This window comes from Drosophila gunungcola (assembly GCF_025200985.1).
Source record: "Drosophila gunungcola strain Sukarami chromosome 3L unlocalized genomic scaffold, Dgunungcola_SK_2 000003F, whole genome shotgun sequence".
In the NCBI taxonomy this organism is placed as follows: domain Eukaryota; kingdom Metazoa; phylum Arthropoda; class Insecta; order Diptera; family Drosophilidae; genus Drosophila; species Drosophila gunungcola.
In genome coordinates, this window is record NW_026453179.1 from 2,197,996 (window position 1) to 2,212,666 (window position 14,671).

General features: G+C 45.9%; 5 protein-coding genes across 5 annotated transcripts; 4 read left to right on the top strand and 1 right to left on the bottom strand.

Annotated features, from left to right (window-relative positions):
- The first annotated feature begins 199 nt into the window (after window positions 1-199).
- Window positions 200-2,280, top strand: LOC128258869 (nuclear transcription factor Y subunit alpha). Its single transcript, XM_052990839.1, has 2 exons — window positions 200-339; window positions 496-2,280. The coding sequence occupies exon 2, from the start codon at window positions 555-557 to the stop codon at window positions 1,716-1,718; it is 1,164 nt and encodes a 387-aa protein (XP_052846799.1). The 5' UTR covers window positions 200-339; window positions 496-554; the 3' UTR covers window positions 1,719-2,280.
- On the top strand, window positions 207-3,522 carry LOC128258881 (trafficking protein particle complex subunit 3). The gene is made up of 3 exons (XM_052990852.1): window positions 207-339; window positions 2,408-2,818; window positions 2,922-3,522. The coding sequence occupies exons 1-3, from the start codon at window positions 301-303 to the stop codon at window positions 3,006-3,008; spliced, it is 537 nt and encodes a 178-aa protein (XP_052846812.1). The 5' UTR covers window positions 207-300; the 3' UTR covers window positions 3,009-3,522.
- On the bottom strand, window positions 3,239-12,424 carry LOC128258857 (uncharacterized). Its single transcript, XM_052990808.1, is given in 6 exon segments — window positions 3,239-5,729; window positions 5,842-5,992; window positions 7,618-7,720; window positions 8,076-8,232; window positions 11,397-11,488; window positions 11,490-12,424. Coding segments are annotated over 6 exon segments (2,958 nt in total). The 5' UTR covers window positions 12,201-12,424; the 3' UTR covers window positions 3,239-3,985.
- On the top strand, window positions 6,526-7,624 carry LOC128258875 (transcription factor Adf-1). Its single transcript, XM_052990845.1, is given in 4 exon segments — window positions 6,526-6,742; window positions 6,807-6,945; window positions 7,006-7,366; window positions 7,368-7,624. Coding segments are annotated over 4 exon segments (849 nt in total). The 5' UTR covers window positions 6,526-6,603; the 3' UTR covers window positions 7,578-7,624.
- Window positions 12,425-12,842: 418 nt separating the features above from the next.
- Window positions 12,843-14,521, top strand: LOC128258865 (spermine oxidase). Its single transcript, XM_052990835.1, is given in 2 exon segments — window positions 12,843-13,609; window positions 13,611-14,521. Coding segments are annotated over 2 exon segments (1,422 nt in total). The 5' UTR covers window positions 12,843-12,994; the 3' UTR covers window positions 14,418-14,521.
- Window positions 14,522-14,671: the final 150 nt, after the last annotated feature.

A 14,671-nucleotide genomic window follows, 5' to 3' on the forward strand; every position in this document is an offset into this window, starting at 1 on the left:
CGAACAACTTAAACTGTTAACTTATTACAACATTTTTGAACCATTTATAAGGCAAATCATGCATAGAAATAGGTGTAAAATAAATGGTTTGTTTATGTCAGCATATAAAAAATTTAAAAAAAAAAAACCGTGACTCATGCGATAGTTTCACCCCACCGTGACTGCTAACCGATGTGTCTGCAGCCCTGGCGAATGTTGCCGTGATTCAGCACTGTACCCTGGCAACCCTGCTCTGTAAAAGTCGGAAAAACAGAGGATTTTATTTTCAATTGGACAATTCGCAACGTAAACAGAAGGAAAATGTCGCGACAAGCCTCTCGCCTGGACGCCAAGAAAGTGGTAAGTTATTCGAGCGACGGGGGCGGTAAGTGGGGTATTGGTTTTCATAGCCATAGATAGTTAGTTCTAGTTGTAAGGTTAGTTTTTGCCTAGAGCCTAAGAACGAATCTTTGAAGTGCCACCCACCCTCAAAATCGGCTTCATTCGCTTTTCCAGTAAGTGTGTGTTGAGAGGGCTTGAGGTTGACACGGCACAAATCGCCGAGCTATCGGGCTATGGAAAACCATTTCAGCGCCACCAGCCGCCCCTCAGCCACGCCCAGAATGAGCTCCACCGCCTCCGCCGCCGCCACCAACAACAATAGCAGCAGCAGCAACAACAACGCAGCAGCCGGCAACAATGTGAATGTAAATACGGCAGCGGGAGGTGCCACCAATGCCGCCGCCACTGCCCAGCCGATTCAAGTGATTCCCATGCCCATGCTGCCCGCAGGAGCGGCCCAGATCATAATTGGCCAGCAGGCCCAGGGTCAGGCGACGGCGACGGGCCTGCAGCCTCAGCTGATACCCCTGCAGGCCAACCAGATCATGCTGCAGGCGGCCCAGCAGCAGCCCCAGATGCAGGTGATGCAGCTGCCCGATGGCCAGACCATCTTCTATCAGACGCCCACCATTGCCGCCCTGGATCCGAATGCAGCGGCCACTGCTGCAGCCGCCATGGCCGCCCAACCCACGCCCCACTACCTCAACATCAACGGGCAGCTGGTACAGATTACTCCGACGGCTAACGCCAATCAGGCGACCCCCGGCGCTGGTCAGCAGATCATCATGGTGCCGCAGACGGCCATGGCGGCGGTGAATGCAGCGGCGGCCAGTGCCGGAGCCACCGGAGTGGGCACAGTGGTCACCCAACAGCAGCAACAACAGCAGCAGCAGCAGGCTCAGGCCCAGGCCCAATCACAAGTCCTCCACCATCAGCAGCAGCAACAGACGGCGGCAGCGGCCAGCGCTGCTGCCAATAATATAAGCGCCGATGTCAGCACAAGTACCACTGGAACCAATACGAACAGCGAGGACGAGAGCTCCAAGGGCGAGGCGGATGAGGAGCCGCTCTATGTCAATGCCAAGCAGTACAAACGCATCCTCATTCGGCGGCAGGCCAGGGCCAAGCTGGAGTCGCGCATTCCCAAGGAGCGCTGCAAGTATCTGCACGAATCTCGCCATCGGCACGCCATGAATCGGGCTCGGGGCGAGGGTGGTCGCTTCCACTCGGCGCAGGAGAAGGGCGATCAGGATTCGTCGGGTCCGGACAGCGGCAGCATGCCCATGGCGCCCAGTGGCGGCATAACCCTCAGCCGGGGCACGGCCAGAGCTCCACCGAAACTGATTGCGCCGCACCAAACGCCAAGCATTACCATAACGGCGATCAAGTCGGAGTAGTCGCTGCCCAGCTGTAGATACAAACCAGACTAGATTGTAGTTTATAGTCTTAAGCAAGTCACTCTGTGTCCCTCCACCTGTCCTCAATAACATCATGTTGGTTTGCACACATTTTCGGTTCAGATTTGTAATTATTCATTTCGAATATATAGCCTTGTTCCCTTTTTTCAACTTCAAAATAATGCAATAGTATATTTAAGTGTCGTTCGTAACGACACTTGTATTTTATTGTACACCTAAAAACTTCAAATGTTATTTATTTTTCGAAAGTTTATCAGATCTTTTCCAATTTTCTCAATTTAATCTAAAGATTGTGGCTATTGTATTTTTTATTTTTTTAAATTTTAAAGACAAAAATTTGTTATGAACTAGAAGTATACAAAACCTATACCTTAAAAATTGTGCAATTATTTCACAAACCTTTTTGAAATGAAACTGGGAACAAGACTTTTATAATAGAAATCAAATTATATGACAACTCGTCTATTGAGGACGTATAAGAACACAATCAATCAATACACCGCATAATAAATATCAAGAATTGTTTATGAACCTAAAAATACATTTTTGCTGTACAATTTTGTAATGGTACCGACCCATAGAACGTTTTATCCTGGTAATGGATTCATTTTTATTTGCTGTCTGCTTTTCTCTCTTCCTCCTTTGTACAAAAAACAAAAAAAACACAGAACTCGGAGTTCCTGACACTCACCTACGGGGCACTTGTCACCCAGATGCTGCGCGACTTCGAGAACGCCGAGGACGTGAACAAGCAGCTGGAGCGGATCGGCTACAACATGGGCATGCGCCTGATCGAGGACTTTCTCGCGAGGACGTCGGCGCCCCGCTGCCTGGAGATGCGCGAGACGGCCGATCGTGTGCAGCAGGCGTTCCGCATCTATCTGAACATCCAGCCCACCATCTCGAACTGGTCGGCGGCCTCCGATGAGTTCTCGCTGCTGTTCGACAGCAATCCGCTGACGGAGTTCGTCGAGCTGCCGCCGGATCTGACCAATCTGCGCTACAGCGCCATACTCAGCGGCTGCATCCGCGGCGCCCTGGAGATGGTGCAGCTGGAGGTGCAGTGCTGGTTCGTGCAGGCAAGTCTGGCGCAATGCTCTTACTCAATTTTCATTGTTGGCTAATGATTTAGTGTGTGTGTGTGTGTGTGTGTGTGCTGGTGTGCTTGGGTGTCCTTTGCAGGATCAACTGAAGGGCGACAATGTGACGGAACTGCGCGTTAAGTTCGTGCGGCGTCTAGAGGAGGTCATACCAGCTGGCGAGGATTAGAAAACAACAACAGTGTGGATCAGTGGATCAGAGTTCTTTAGGGCGGGGTTCAATAAAAGCACATTCTGTATAGAATTTAGCATCTAGTTTTGAAACTGTAGTCCACATTCCGCGGCAAAAGCATCAGCAAAAGGAGCAACAGCAACGGCAACAGCAGGAGCAACAAGCAACATCCACAGGAGCAACAGCGGCAACAGCAATATTGGAGCAATAAGAATCGTTACAACAAGTTTAGTTTTATGTTTTATTCGACTTTATACAAATGATTTAACTTTGGGTATACTTGTATAAGAAAACAATAGAAAATATGTTTCTGTTCATATTTGGCATGATATAAAGCTTCATAAACTCGATTAAAAAAACACAAAAGTATTTGATAACCACCCATAGATATTACGTTCCTAAAGGCATTGATCGCTTTGGATGTGGGGTAGTAATAAAACATAATTGTTAGTTTTAGATAAACTCGAAGATATCTAACATGTTAAATATTAAAAATGTACAAAAACAAGAACGAGCTTTAGATAAAGGGGAGCTGACGGCATTCTATTAACTATCTGGTCGTACATATATATCAATTGGCCATATACTACATAGTCTGCCATGTTTTTTATTGTCTGATAAGGTGGTCATATCATTCCCACATTGGATTTATGGCAATCTGTTTTTTGTTTATCTGCTCACCGGAAGCTGCTTTGGGTTTCTACATACTTTGGGGTTCATAACGCTTATATATCAGTTGTGGGATAGCTTTTGTAATGTAAGTTGTAGCGCGGCCAGCCTCCGCTGGAATCACATTTGATTTAATCGATTCGCTTAAATGCACTTTCATAATTTCGGTTTTTTTTTTGGTCTCTTGCTTTCGTTCTTTATGGGGAAAATACTTTTTAGAGGCACAATACTTGATTGAGGATTGAATTCTCTGGGCTCTGGGACTTATGGGTCTTTGGGATTAGTGTACATAGGTAGTACTTAGTTTAGTTCTGCTGTGGACAAAGCATTAGGTTCAGATTCCGGCGCGTCAGAACTTTGCGGAGCGCTTGCAGCGTTTTAATGCAGATCACCACGCAGCAGCCGTTGGCCACGCCCTCCGCCGGACTCTTGCAGGTGCAGGCGTTGCCCTTGACGGCGACAGCGGGAGCGCTGCTGATGACTGGCGGCTCCTGAGCTCCTTTTCCCCGGCCAGAACAACAGCCCGAGGCTGGAGGAGCTGCAGTAGGAGCAGGAGCAGCTCCACTGCCGCAACAACCGCCGGAGGAGGGGACACTCCGCGGCTGGGCACAGCCACAACCTGTCTTCACGGGCTCTACAGCCTTTGGCTCTCCACAGCAGCCTCCGGGAGAAGGTGCTGGCTTGGCGGCTGCACCACCTCCGCAGCAACCACCGCCGCTGCCGCCGCCACCGGAGGAGCCACCGCCACCCATGGAAGCCAGGTTTTGCAGCAGCAAAGCAACATCCTCGATGTTCTGGTTCATTTCCGCCTCGCGTTTACTCACTTTTTTGGTGGGCGCCACGCTGCCGCAAATGCGTTTGCCACCGCTGCTGGAATTCATCGATGTGGTAGTAGTAACCTTTTGGGCAGCAGCAGCAGCAGAAGCACCACAGTCGCCACCGTGACAGCTCTTGGTCTGATCGCACTTGCAGTTGGTGCAATTGCAGATGCCCGCATCCGCTGTGATCTGCTTGAGCGTGGGCTTGTTGTCCCGAATGTCCAGTTCCACCAATCCCGAGGCATCGCTGGGCACTTGGGAGGCCTGCTGCAGTGTGGCCTGCAACAGGGCGCTGTTGTTGTCGATGGTCATGAGGATGTCGTTCAGCAGCGACTCCGTTTCCATGTCCTCCTCGTTGCCGAAGCTGTCCTGCTTCAGCAGCTCCTCGATGTTTTGTTGATTCAACTCCAAGGTGGGAGTGGGTAGCGAGGGCTCCACCGCGGCGGCGTCCACCTCCATGGTCTCCGCCTGCGGATCTCCCATGTTGCCGCTCACAGCATGGCCGAATGTGGGCTTCAGGTCCACGAAACTGGGCATCTCGGTGGGCAGGGCCACGCAGGCATCGGTCAGCGGAGCCATGGGAATGATGGGCTTGGAGACAAGGACGCCGGCATCGATCCACGGACTGGGTATTTCCTCCTCGGCGGCGAAGGAGAGTTGGTAGGCCTGCGAAGTCTCGGGTAGGACCAGAGGCTCATTGCCCTGGAGGACGAACACATTGGAAAGCTGGTCTTGCGGCGTGAGTGTATGGAGAACCACTCCGCTGTCCGTGCTGGTGGCTTCGGAGCAGTGACTGCTTGGATTAAGCACCATCACCTCCGCCGCCGACTTCACGTTGGGGTGCTCCTCTTCCTCCGGCTCCTCCTGCTGGGGATCCTGTTGATCCTGTGGCCTGTGCGTCTTCAGTGGCCTCTTCTTGCGGCCCTTGTTGAGCAACTGCCGCTGGTGCGTCTTCTTGTGGGACTTCAGGCTGTGCGAAGTGCTGAACGACTTCTGGCAGCTGTCCTCCTGGCAGGGATACGGCTTTTCGCCCGTATGCGTCCGCCGGTGGGTCTTCAGGTGGTGCGAGGCGGTGAAGGCTTTGCCGCAGTCGTCCTCCAGGCACTTGTACGGCCGCTCCTGGGTGTGGGTGCGCATATGCTTCTTCAGGTCGCTCAGCGTGGTGAAGCACTTCTGGCACAGCTCGCAGTTGAAAGTCTCGCCATTGTGCAGCCGCAGGTGGGCGTGCAATCTGTTGGTTGGGATCGTGGTGATTAATAAACCCTGCATTGCAGCCATTGGTCTATTCCGGCGGCTATCAACCTATCAGTCCGCCGGAATAGACGACGACGACGATTGCTCACCTGTAGCGCGTGTTGAAGGCCTTATCGCAGCCGGTCACCTCGCACTCGTAGGGCTTCACCTTCGTGTGGACGCGGACATGGATCTTCAGGCTGTAGGATGTGAGGAAGGCCTTGTGGCATCCATCTTCCGGGCATTTGAAGCTGTAGTCGCCTGGAATAACCAAAAAAAAACAAAAAACATTAAAGTGTTTACATTGCCGTAGCATGAGCGTAGTCGCAATGATTTTAAGAGGACAAAAGGGTAATAAATATTTTTTTATTAAAATATTTAAATGGCATTATATTTATAAATAATGATAACTATACAATATTCCACAAAATTTCGTTATAGAAATACATGTTAAGTTCTCTAAAAATGCTTTGCCACTAAAAACTTTGATTGTTTTTGCTCTCAAAAGCTTAAAAAAAATTTTAATAGATTTTTAATAAAGGAACACGTTTGTAAAAACTTTTTTTTCAAGTTCTATTGAAATTACTAATACGGGACACAGTACAAAATAAAATTATATAAAATTAGAATTTTAAGTTTAAAGCAAATAATAATTTAAATTCCTTAATTTTGATTAATGTAAAGGCAAACAAGAAATGCATTAATGCTTTTGGCAATTTCAACCCCCTTTACCACTTTGCTACGCCGCTGACTCGCCAGTGTTGCAAAACACTTGACGTCAGCTGTTCACTTACGCTTGTTTGCTTTTACGCAGCGCACGTACGCGTTAGTATTCTGCGAAAGTGTGTTTTATTTTGAAATAGTGAATAAATATGAATTCGTTCGACTACAGGCTAATTAAAAGCGTTAAGCACCACAATTGTATATACAAAAAAGGCCAGTCACCAATTCTCTCGCGACCGGAAAGGGAGCAGGCTTGGATTGCAGTGGCTAGATTTTGCCAAAAACCAAGTAATAAAATATCCTTAAGTAGAAAAACCCTTTCTGTGCTTATTTCCCCAATTTAAAATAACAGTTAGGCAATGCCAAATTAGATGGAAGACCCTACGAGATCGGTATGTGCGGGAAATTAAAAGGCCCACATCTGCCAACGGCATTGTACACTTGTCCGAGCAACTGCACTTTCTCAGGGATCACATAAGGCCAAGAAGAAGGTACTGTTACTTTACTTATTTAATGCTCTTATTATTAATATGGACATATGTGCATTTTAGAAAACATAGAAATAAAACCACCTACGAAACCGACGAAAGCAATCCCGAAGACGACTCTTTATTAAAGGGAAAACACGAGGAGTGTAAATTGTATACAAAAGGTACAATTACATCGCACGAGACCGTAGAAAACAATTTAGAAGAAGACTCTTCACTGAGAGCAAACCTTATTGAGCAAGTTAAACAGGAGTTGTTAATTGAAGATGACGAAGTCAAACAGGAGGAGTTATTACTTGAGTGCGAAACCGAAGTGGATTTTCTTCTAGATAGTTCCAGCGCAGAGTTCTTAGAGCAGGAATCAATTGACAATGAAATGCCCAAAGAACGCCCCACAAAATCCCGCAATAATTCCAACTCCCAGTGGGGATCTGAATCAGGCTCAGTCCAAGTTCCTCAGGGTAATGAATCTTATCGAGAATGCTTTGAAGGAGCAGCCAGCGGAACCCCAGGATCACTTCTATAAATATCTGGAAAGTATCTTGAGTGGCGTTGCGGAAAGCTTCCGCAGAGATATACAACTAAAAGTGCTTAATCTAGTCAATGAGGAAGTCAAGCGGGCAGGATACACTTAAATTTATGCAACAAATACTTGATTAATATAGGAATACCTACCCGTGTGCGTCTTTAAGTGCGTCCTCAGGTTTCCAATTGTGCTGTAACTGCGATAACAGTTCTCGTAGTTACATCTATAGCGACTCAAAGCCTCATCCGAACTCTAAATTGTAAAAAGAACAATGTCTTCAGATAGATTCATTTAAGTGGTTAAGAGGTTAATATATGTAATGATTGTATGTACATTGGAATGAGACAAAAACGATTGTATATGAATCCATGCGGGATTTATCGAGTGATACGTTAAGGGACAGCCTTTACGAGTTTTGAACTAAGCAGACACTACGCACCGCTAGATATGGTTAACAAAACTTGGTTACACACGCCTACAGCGCAATCGCAGGAATCGGAATCTCCACTAACACTAGGATTAGGATGGCGAGTCGCTACAAAAAGCGTTAGGCAACGAAAGGCACGTTAGACACTTGGCTAGCGGATGGTGGATTGGATGCGGATACCTCGTAGGCCAACGCCATGAGCTGGTCGTTCTCGTCCTGCCTTTCCTCCTCCTCCTCCTCCTGCTCCACGGCATCTTGGTGCAGAACACCGGGTTGGATGCAGTGCGACAGCTGTTCGTCCTCGTCCGGGTCATTTGGATCGTACTCATCCACATAGCTGGAAGATCAGATCGACGAACGGGGGGAAGACCAAACAGGCATTTTTATCGAATTCGCAGTTGGAAACAAACAGGAAAATCGCAAAATCGAAAAATCGCATCGGGCGGGGCATATGTACATATATTCCACCCGATTTGTGTGTCAGTGGGCCGTTAAGATCTTTGTATATAATAATAAACGCAACAAGTATGTATACAAAATGCACAGATTGCGATTAGTGGGTGTTAGAGCAGTCGGCACAAAAAAAAAAAACAACATCAAACAGCAAACAATGTATGAAGGCGAAAAAACAGCCGTTCTCCGAAGGCTTTTTTCGGTCCTTATTAATCAGATTAATTAATATTTAATGTTGTCATGGTCAAAACACAACAAATGTCAAAAGAGAAAAGAAAAAATAGCAGACGGCAACCGAAACTAAAAAGAAAAGTCGAGGGAATAGTACAACAAGTGCGTGGGTGCTGAGGCGGCTGGCAGGCTGACTGACGGGCATCGTGTGCCCCCTGCCCAGACCCTTCCCTGCAGACTACCTCGCCCAGCGAGAGATGCCCCTTCTAATCGCGGGAGTGCTGAAAAATGAGAAATATGATTGAGGGAACCACTACTCATGGCGATAAAAATAGCAAAGAGGCGTCGTCGCCGAATGGCAGGCGGAACAAGGGAGGTCGGCAGGAAGGAGCGGAGCAAAACAACACACAAGGCACGGATGAAAAATTGAAAAATTATTGTACCGCCGCACAATAATGAACAAACAAGGAGCAACAACAATGTAGAAAATAGTGGACTAACCCCATCACAACAGATCATTTGGACTTAGGAACAGACAAATTTAGTTTATGACTATTTTAATACATTTTGAGGGGCCATAATCAATTAAATATTTCACTACTTTCAATTATATACATAATTATATATATGTATATATATATTTTTTTTTATTTTAATTTAATCGTAAGACTAGCTAAACTTCAGTTTTTCATTTACCCTGCAACCCTTCAAATAAGTCGGCGTGTCACATCCTATTGAAATTAATGTAAATATGGTGTAAGCCCTCCAGTTTTTGTAACTCATCACTACTTTAAGTTGCTACTACTTTATTAAATGTATTTGTATTTATTTAAGAATTTTTGTAGGACTAGCTAAACTTTCATTTTTTTTTTACCCTGCACTTCTAATCAGTCGGTGTGTTATGGTACAAATATTGAAAGTAAACAATGTTGTCCCTTTACTTTTTTTGACTTTTCACTAAAGATTTAGTTTATGACTATTTAAATCCTTTTTGGGGGCCATTATTAATTGCATTTTTCACTACTATAAGTATTTACTTAAGAATTTTAAATCTTAATCTTTCTTTTACCCTCTAATTCTTATCAGTGGTGTGTATTGTATTATATCTATTGAAATTTAAGTAAACATGTCGTAAACCCTTCAGCTAGTGTGACTTATCACTAAATGGTATTCTCAGACGTTTCTAAAAAATCAAAACCCTATCAGCAGTACATGTTATTTTATATTATACTAGACAAATAAGCCCTGTGACACATTTACGATCTTTACCCTTTGGGAAATAGTATAATAATAAGTAGAGAAAACTCTATAGTGTCAAATCGAACTTTGTAAGGGGAACGTTCTCGGGGGAGAATTTCACAATGGCAGCGCTACAATTTGGTATCGTTTGAAAACCGGCTTCTTTACACCAAGTGTGAATGAGTTTTGGGAAAATTTCGACCGTCTCCGCCCAACACATTGTACAAGTATACATCTATGTATGTATGCTTATAGCCATCTATACGTTCTGGTCGCCGAGTGGGGTGGGGGTGGAAATCTAAATGCGTTCATCGGCGCAACTATTTTTAGCCCAAACAAACGATTTTCAATACAATCATCAGCCGGGGATGATGCCCATTGCCACACGGCGATATGGGAGTTCCAAAATGAGGGTACAACCCAGTCGAGCAGTTTGTAAACACCATCGGTGCAGAATGCAGCAGACTGCGAACACAAATCAGGCAATTAGCAAACAACTTGCAAGCGATTCGGACACCGCGTTGTAATAAGTGGACATTGGAATGGGCATCGAAATGTGCCAACAGATTCTCGACAAGGAAGAAAATATGAAATTTCGATTTTGTTTTTTTTCTCGATGGGAGCCAAACAAAAAGTGAAATAAAATTAAAAAAGCCGGACACGTCACGGCGACGCTAGGCAAATGTTTTCCTTTTCTCTCTCTCGGACTTATTGTGTGTGTGGGCGGTGGAAAATTAGCAGAAAAGAGGGGCGGTCGTGGGACTGTCCCTGGGCGGGGGTCAGAATGCGGAGGGCACACCTGACGGCCCACCATAATTGGCCAAATGCGACAAAAACACAGCAGCACTAATCTAATTCATACAAGGCACTAGAAATTTGCAATAATTTAACAATTGAAATTCAAAATAATGTGTTTTTATGTTTGCTCTTAAGGCAATCGAACGCTTTCAAGGTTTGCCATGAAAAAATTTCAATATTTTCTAATTTTGCTAGTGATGATTTTGTATCCTAATCATAACTCAGTCAACCGTCAATTTAATATTGTGGTTATTATAAATTTAATTAATTAATTATGCGTTCAAAGCTTGAACCAATTATAATATTTTAGAAATATATTTTACCAAGATATATGATTTATTAAATTTTTCTCATTTTCTTTGAATTTGATTTTCAGAATTTGAGTGGCGAAACGCTTTATTCAACATACATATATAGGAAAATTCGGGAAAAGCTTTATTTTAGGCAATCTATACGTTTGAAAATTCCAGAAATTAATGCACATTGAAGTCTGTAAAATCGCATTATTTTAGATCAGACATAACTTTCAGTTTTATAAAAATTATTTAATACCTATTTATAGATATATTCAAAATTATAGTAGTTTTTCAAATTTCTAACAAGAATAGTTTTTACAAAAGTTGTTGTTATAAAAGCATTGTTAAACTTGAAACAAACAAAAGGGGGTACAAAATTTGCAGGCCTTTTCTTATAATTTGTTTAAATCATTTATAAACCCTAAAAATAATTGTTTCAGGCATAAACCAAAACAGTTTGTTAAATTGAAATTGCAAAAAGCTTTAGAATTACAAGAACTCAAAAACACTCATGCAGCGGAGGGTAAACATGCAAATGGACTACCTCGTCTCAATAGTGAAATAAGCCGGGGAATTGGATTCCGAGCCCCTGGAGTTGCAGTTCGCCGTTCCCTGGTCAATATCACAGTTGATCGAATGGAGTTGCGCCATCGCCGGTGGTGGACACCATGCTGAGGGAGACCACGGTGGGCGGCTGGACCTGGACGAGCTTCTGGTTCTCAAACTGGTACTCCAGTGTGAAGCAGATGTCATCCAGATTGAACACCTGGGCGGTGCTCTCGCTGAGACTGGCTATCAGTGGAACTTCGGAGAGGCTAGAGCTGAGATTTTCGGTGGCATGATGATATGTGATGGGTATGACCGTGATGGGCATGGGCGTTAGTTCGGCCGCGAGCGGGAAACTATTGCCACTGCCGCTGGGAACGATTTGTGGATGTGTGTGCGTTTGCGATGGATTGAGTTCCTGCGAGAATAAGGTACTGTAGGACGCCTGGACGTCCGCCGAGTCCAGCGACAGGCCCAGATTAAGCACCTGTTGCTCGCCACTGGTGGTGGATTCGGCCGCCTGGCTGCCGTAGATGCTGTAGCTATCGCCGTGGATGATGCCCAGCCCATCTGCCTCCAGCTTTGGGGTGAGCAACTGGGACAGCGGCCTGTCGAAATCCAGGGAACCCATGGAGGAATTCGAGGCGACGGGCGGGGAGCCGGAGAGCGAATTGCGCGACGAGTTGGTATCATAATCCCGGCTGTCTGATAACGAGTTTCCATGACTATTAACCGTCTTCCAGTCGACTTGATAGTAGTGCTGCTGCTGTTGCTGCAGCTGTTGTTTTTCTTGGTCGTTCATTGCGGTTAAATATTATTATTTTTTCGCACACCCACGCACACAAAAGAACACACGCCTGCTAAATCGCATATGCAGTTGTTGTTCTCTTTCTCTGTTGTCACTGTGCAATATATATGTACTATTGCAAAAGATCGCGAGATCGAAAAGCACACATCCGCGATCGAAAAGTACAACACGGCGGATGGTTGATACGGAGAAACATCGATGCCAACATCGATGTCATCGATGTTTTCAAAACATCGGTTACATCGATGTTTGGCGGGGCAACATCGATGTTTCTCCATCCCTTCTCTGCTTTCCCTCTGCGGCAGCGTTGCCCAATCATCGTTTGCCTAACATAAATGTTAGGATAACATGATCATGATCTAACATAAGAATGTTAGCAAAAACGACAATTTAACATTGCCGTTACAAAGTTAAAGATTTTGAATTTCGAACTTTGAACAAAACCGATTCCGGCTCCATGATAGAGGACAGTTTTGGAGCTGGCAGATAACTATACCATATTCTTTTAGACACAGTAGTGCTTTTAAAATACAGAATTGGATGAATTTTTCCCACAAGTCTTCTTTCTGTTGCAGGCCAAATTGCATTTTCATGTGCTGTGACCTGCATTGCTCAATATTACATTTTTGTGGTGCAAAACCTGAAGTGGTGCATAAAGCAAAGAGGAAAGCCGAAGCCGTTGAAATGCGTATCCAATATTTGTGAAGCCAAGCAGCAGCTTAAAAACTTCATCAGTGGTTCGTTGATCGTCTGGTCAATCGGTCGCACTCAACTGCCCAACATTCAGGATGGAGAAGTGCCGGGCCTCCTCTAGGATATTGATCGTTGGGGCAGGACCTTCGGGAATAGCAGCTGCCAGCCGACTCCTCCAGAACAATTTCAGCAATGTGCAGATCCTGGAGGCGGAGAACCGCATCGGTGGCCGGATCAATACCATCTCTTTTGGGGATAACGTCATCGATGTGGGAGCCCAGTGGTGTTACGGAATGCAGCGGAATTGTGTGTACGAAATGGTCAAGGATCAGGATATTCTGCACCAAATGGGAGACTATTACAGCACCATGAAGATGGTTAGGTCCAATAAGGAGGTGGTCCCCCACGAACTGGGTGGCATATTGCACGATATTGTGGCTAAGAGCATGCCGAGTGGACCCCATCCGGTGGTGGGATCAGCCGGCATCCATCTGGTGGAGAACTTTTGGCGGAAGATCGATACCGATCTGCCCCTTGTGGACAGGACCTTGGCCAGTGAGGCCTTGGATTTCTTTGCCAGGCATGAGAGTTCCATCTTTGGTGCGGACAATCTCTACGAGGTCTCGGCAAGATCACACGTCGAGTGCGATGCCTGCGATGGCGACAAGCTGCTCCACTGGGGCAGCAAGGGCTTCCAGAGATTCCTTCGGCCTGCTGATGAAGGTCAGTGAGAACGAGCCGGAGAGTCTGGGCTTACTGGAAGGTCACGTCCGGCTGGGAAAGAAGGTCACCCAGGTCGAGTTGGCTGCGCCGCATAAAGTAATTCTGCGCTGTGAGGATGGCGATTACTTTGAGGCAGATCACGTCATCTGCACCGTATCCTTGGGAGTCCTGCAGGAGCAGCACGAGAAACTGTTTGTGCCGCCGCTTCCTCCTGCCAAGGTCAATGCCATCCGGAGCCTAACCCTCGGAACCGTGAACAAACTGTTCATGGAGTTTGAGCAGCAGCCGTTTCCCGATGATTGGGTGGGTTTCTTCTGCCTCTGGCTGGAGCACGATCTGAGGGAGCTGCGCAAGACGGAGCATTTCTGGCTGGAGGGCATTACCGGTTGCCACAAGTTCACGGGCCAGCCAAGGATGCTGATGGCCTGGGTGGGAGGACCACATGGCCGCCACTCGGAGAAGCTGTCCGAAGAGAAAGTCCTGGAGGGATTGCAGTGGCTCTTTCGCAAATTCCTGCCCTTTGAGATGCCAGCGCCCAAGCGTTTCCATCGCAGCAGGTGGTTTACGAATCCGAATTTCCGCGGAAGCTACAGCCATCGTTCCACAAAAGCCGATGAACACGACACTGGACCCTGGGATCTGGAGGCACCTGTAACTGGACCGGATGGCCATCTCGGCCTGCTTTTTGCCGGAGAAGCATCCAGCAGGAAGTACTTTGGCACTGTTCATGGCGCCGTTGAGGCGGGCTTTCGGGAGGCTGATCGTTTGATCAGAAACTACTCCTCTTGCGATTAAAATTCTTAAAAAAGCTGGTTTTTATTACATTTCTTTGCACTATTTTGTATTTGTGTGCCTTGTTTCTTAAATAAAATAAATAAACCTCTATTACAATGTAATACACTAACTTTGGATATATATTTCATTTACATTTACACAATTTTATGTATAAAATAAACAATTTAGAAACAAATATTTTGTATGGTGTTTTGTTGAATCATAAATTGCATAAAAAGGTATATATTGTTGAACCTTTTCTACGTAGCCTGCGA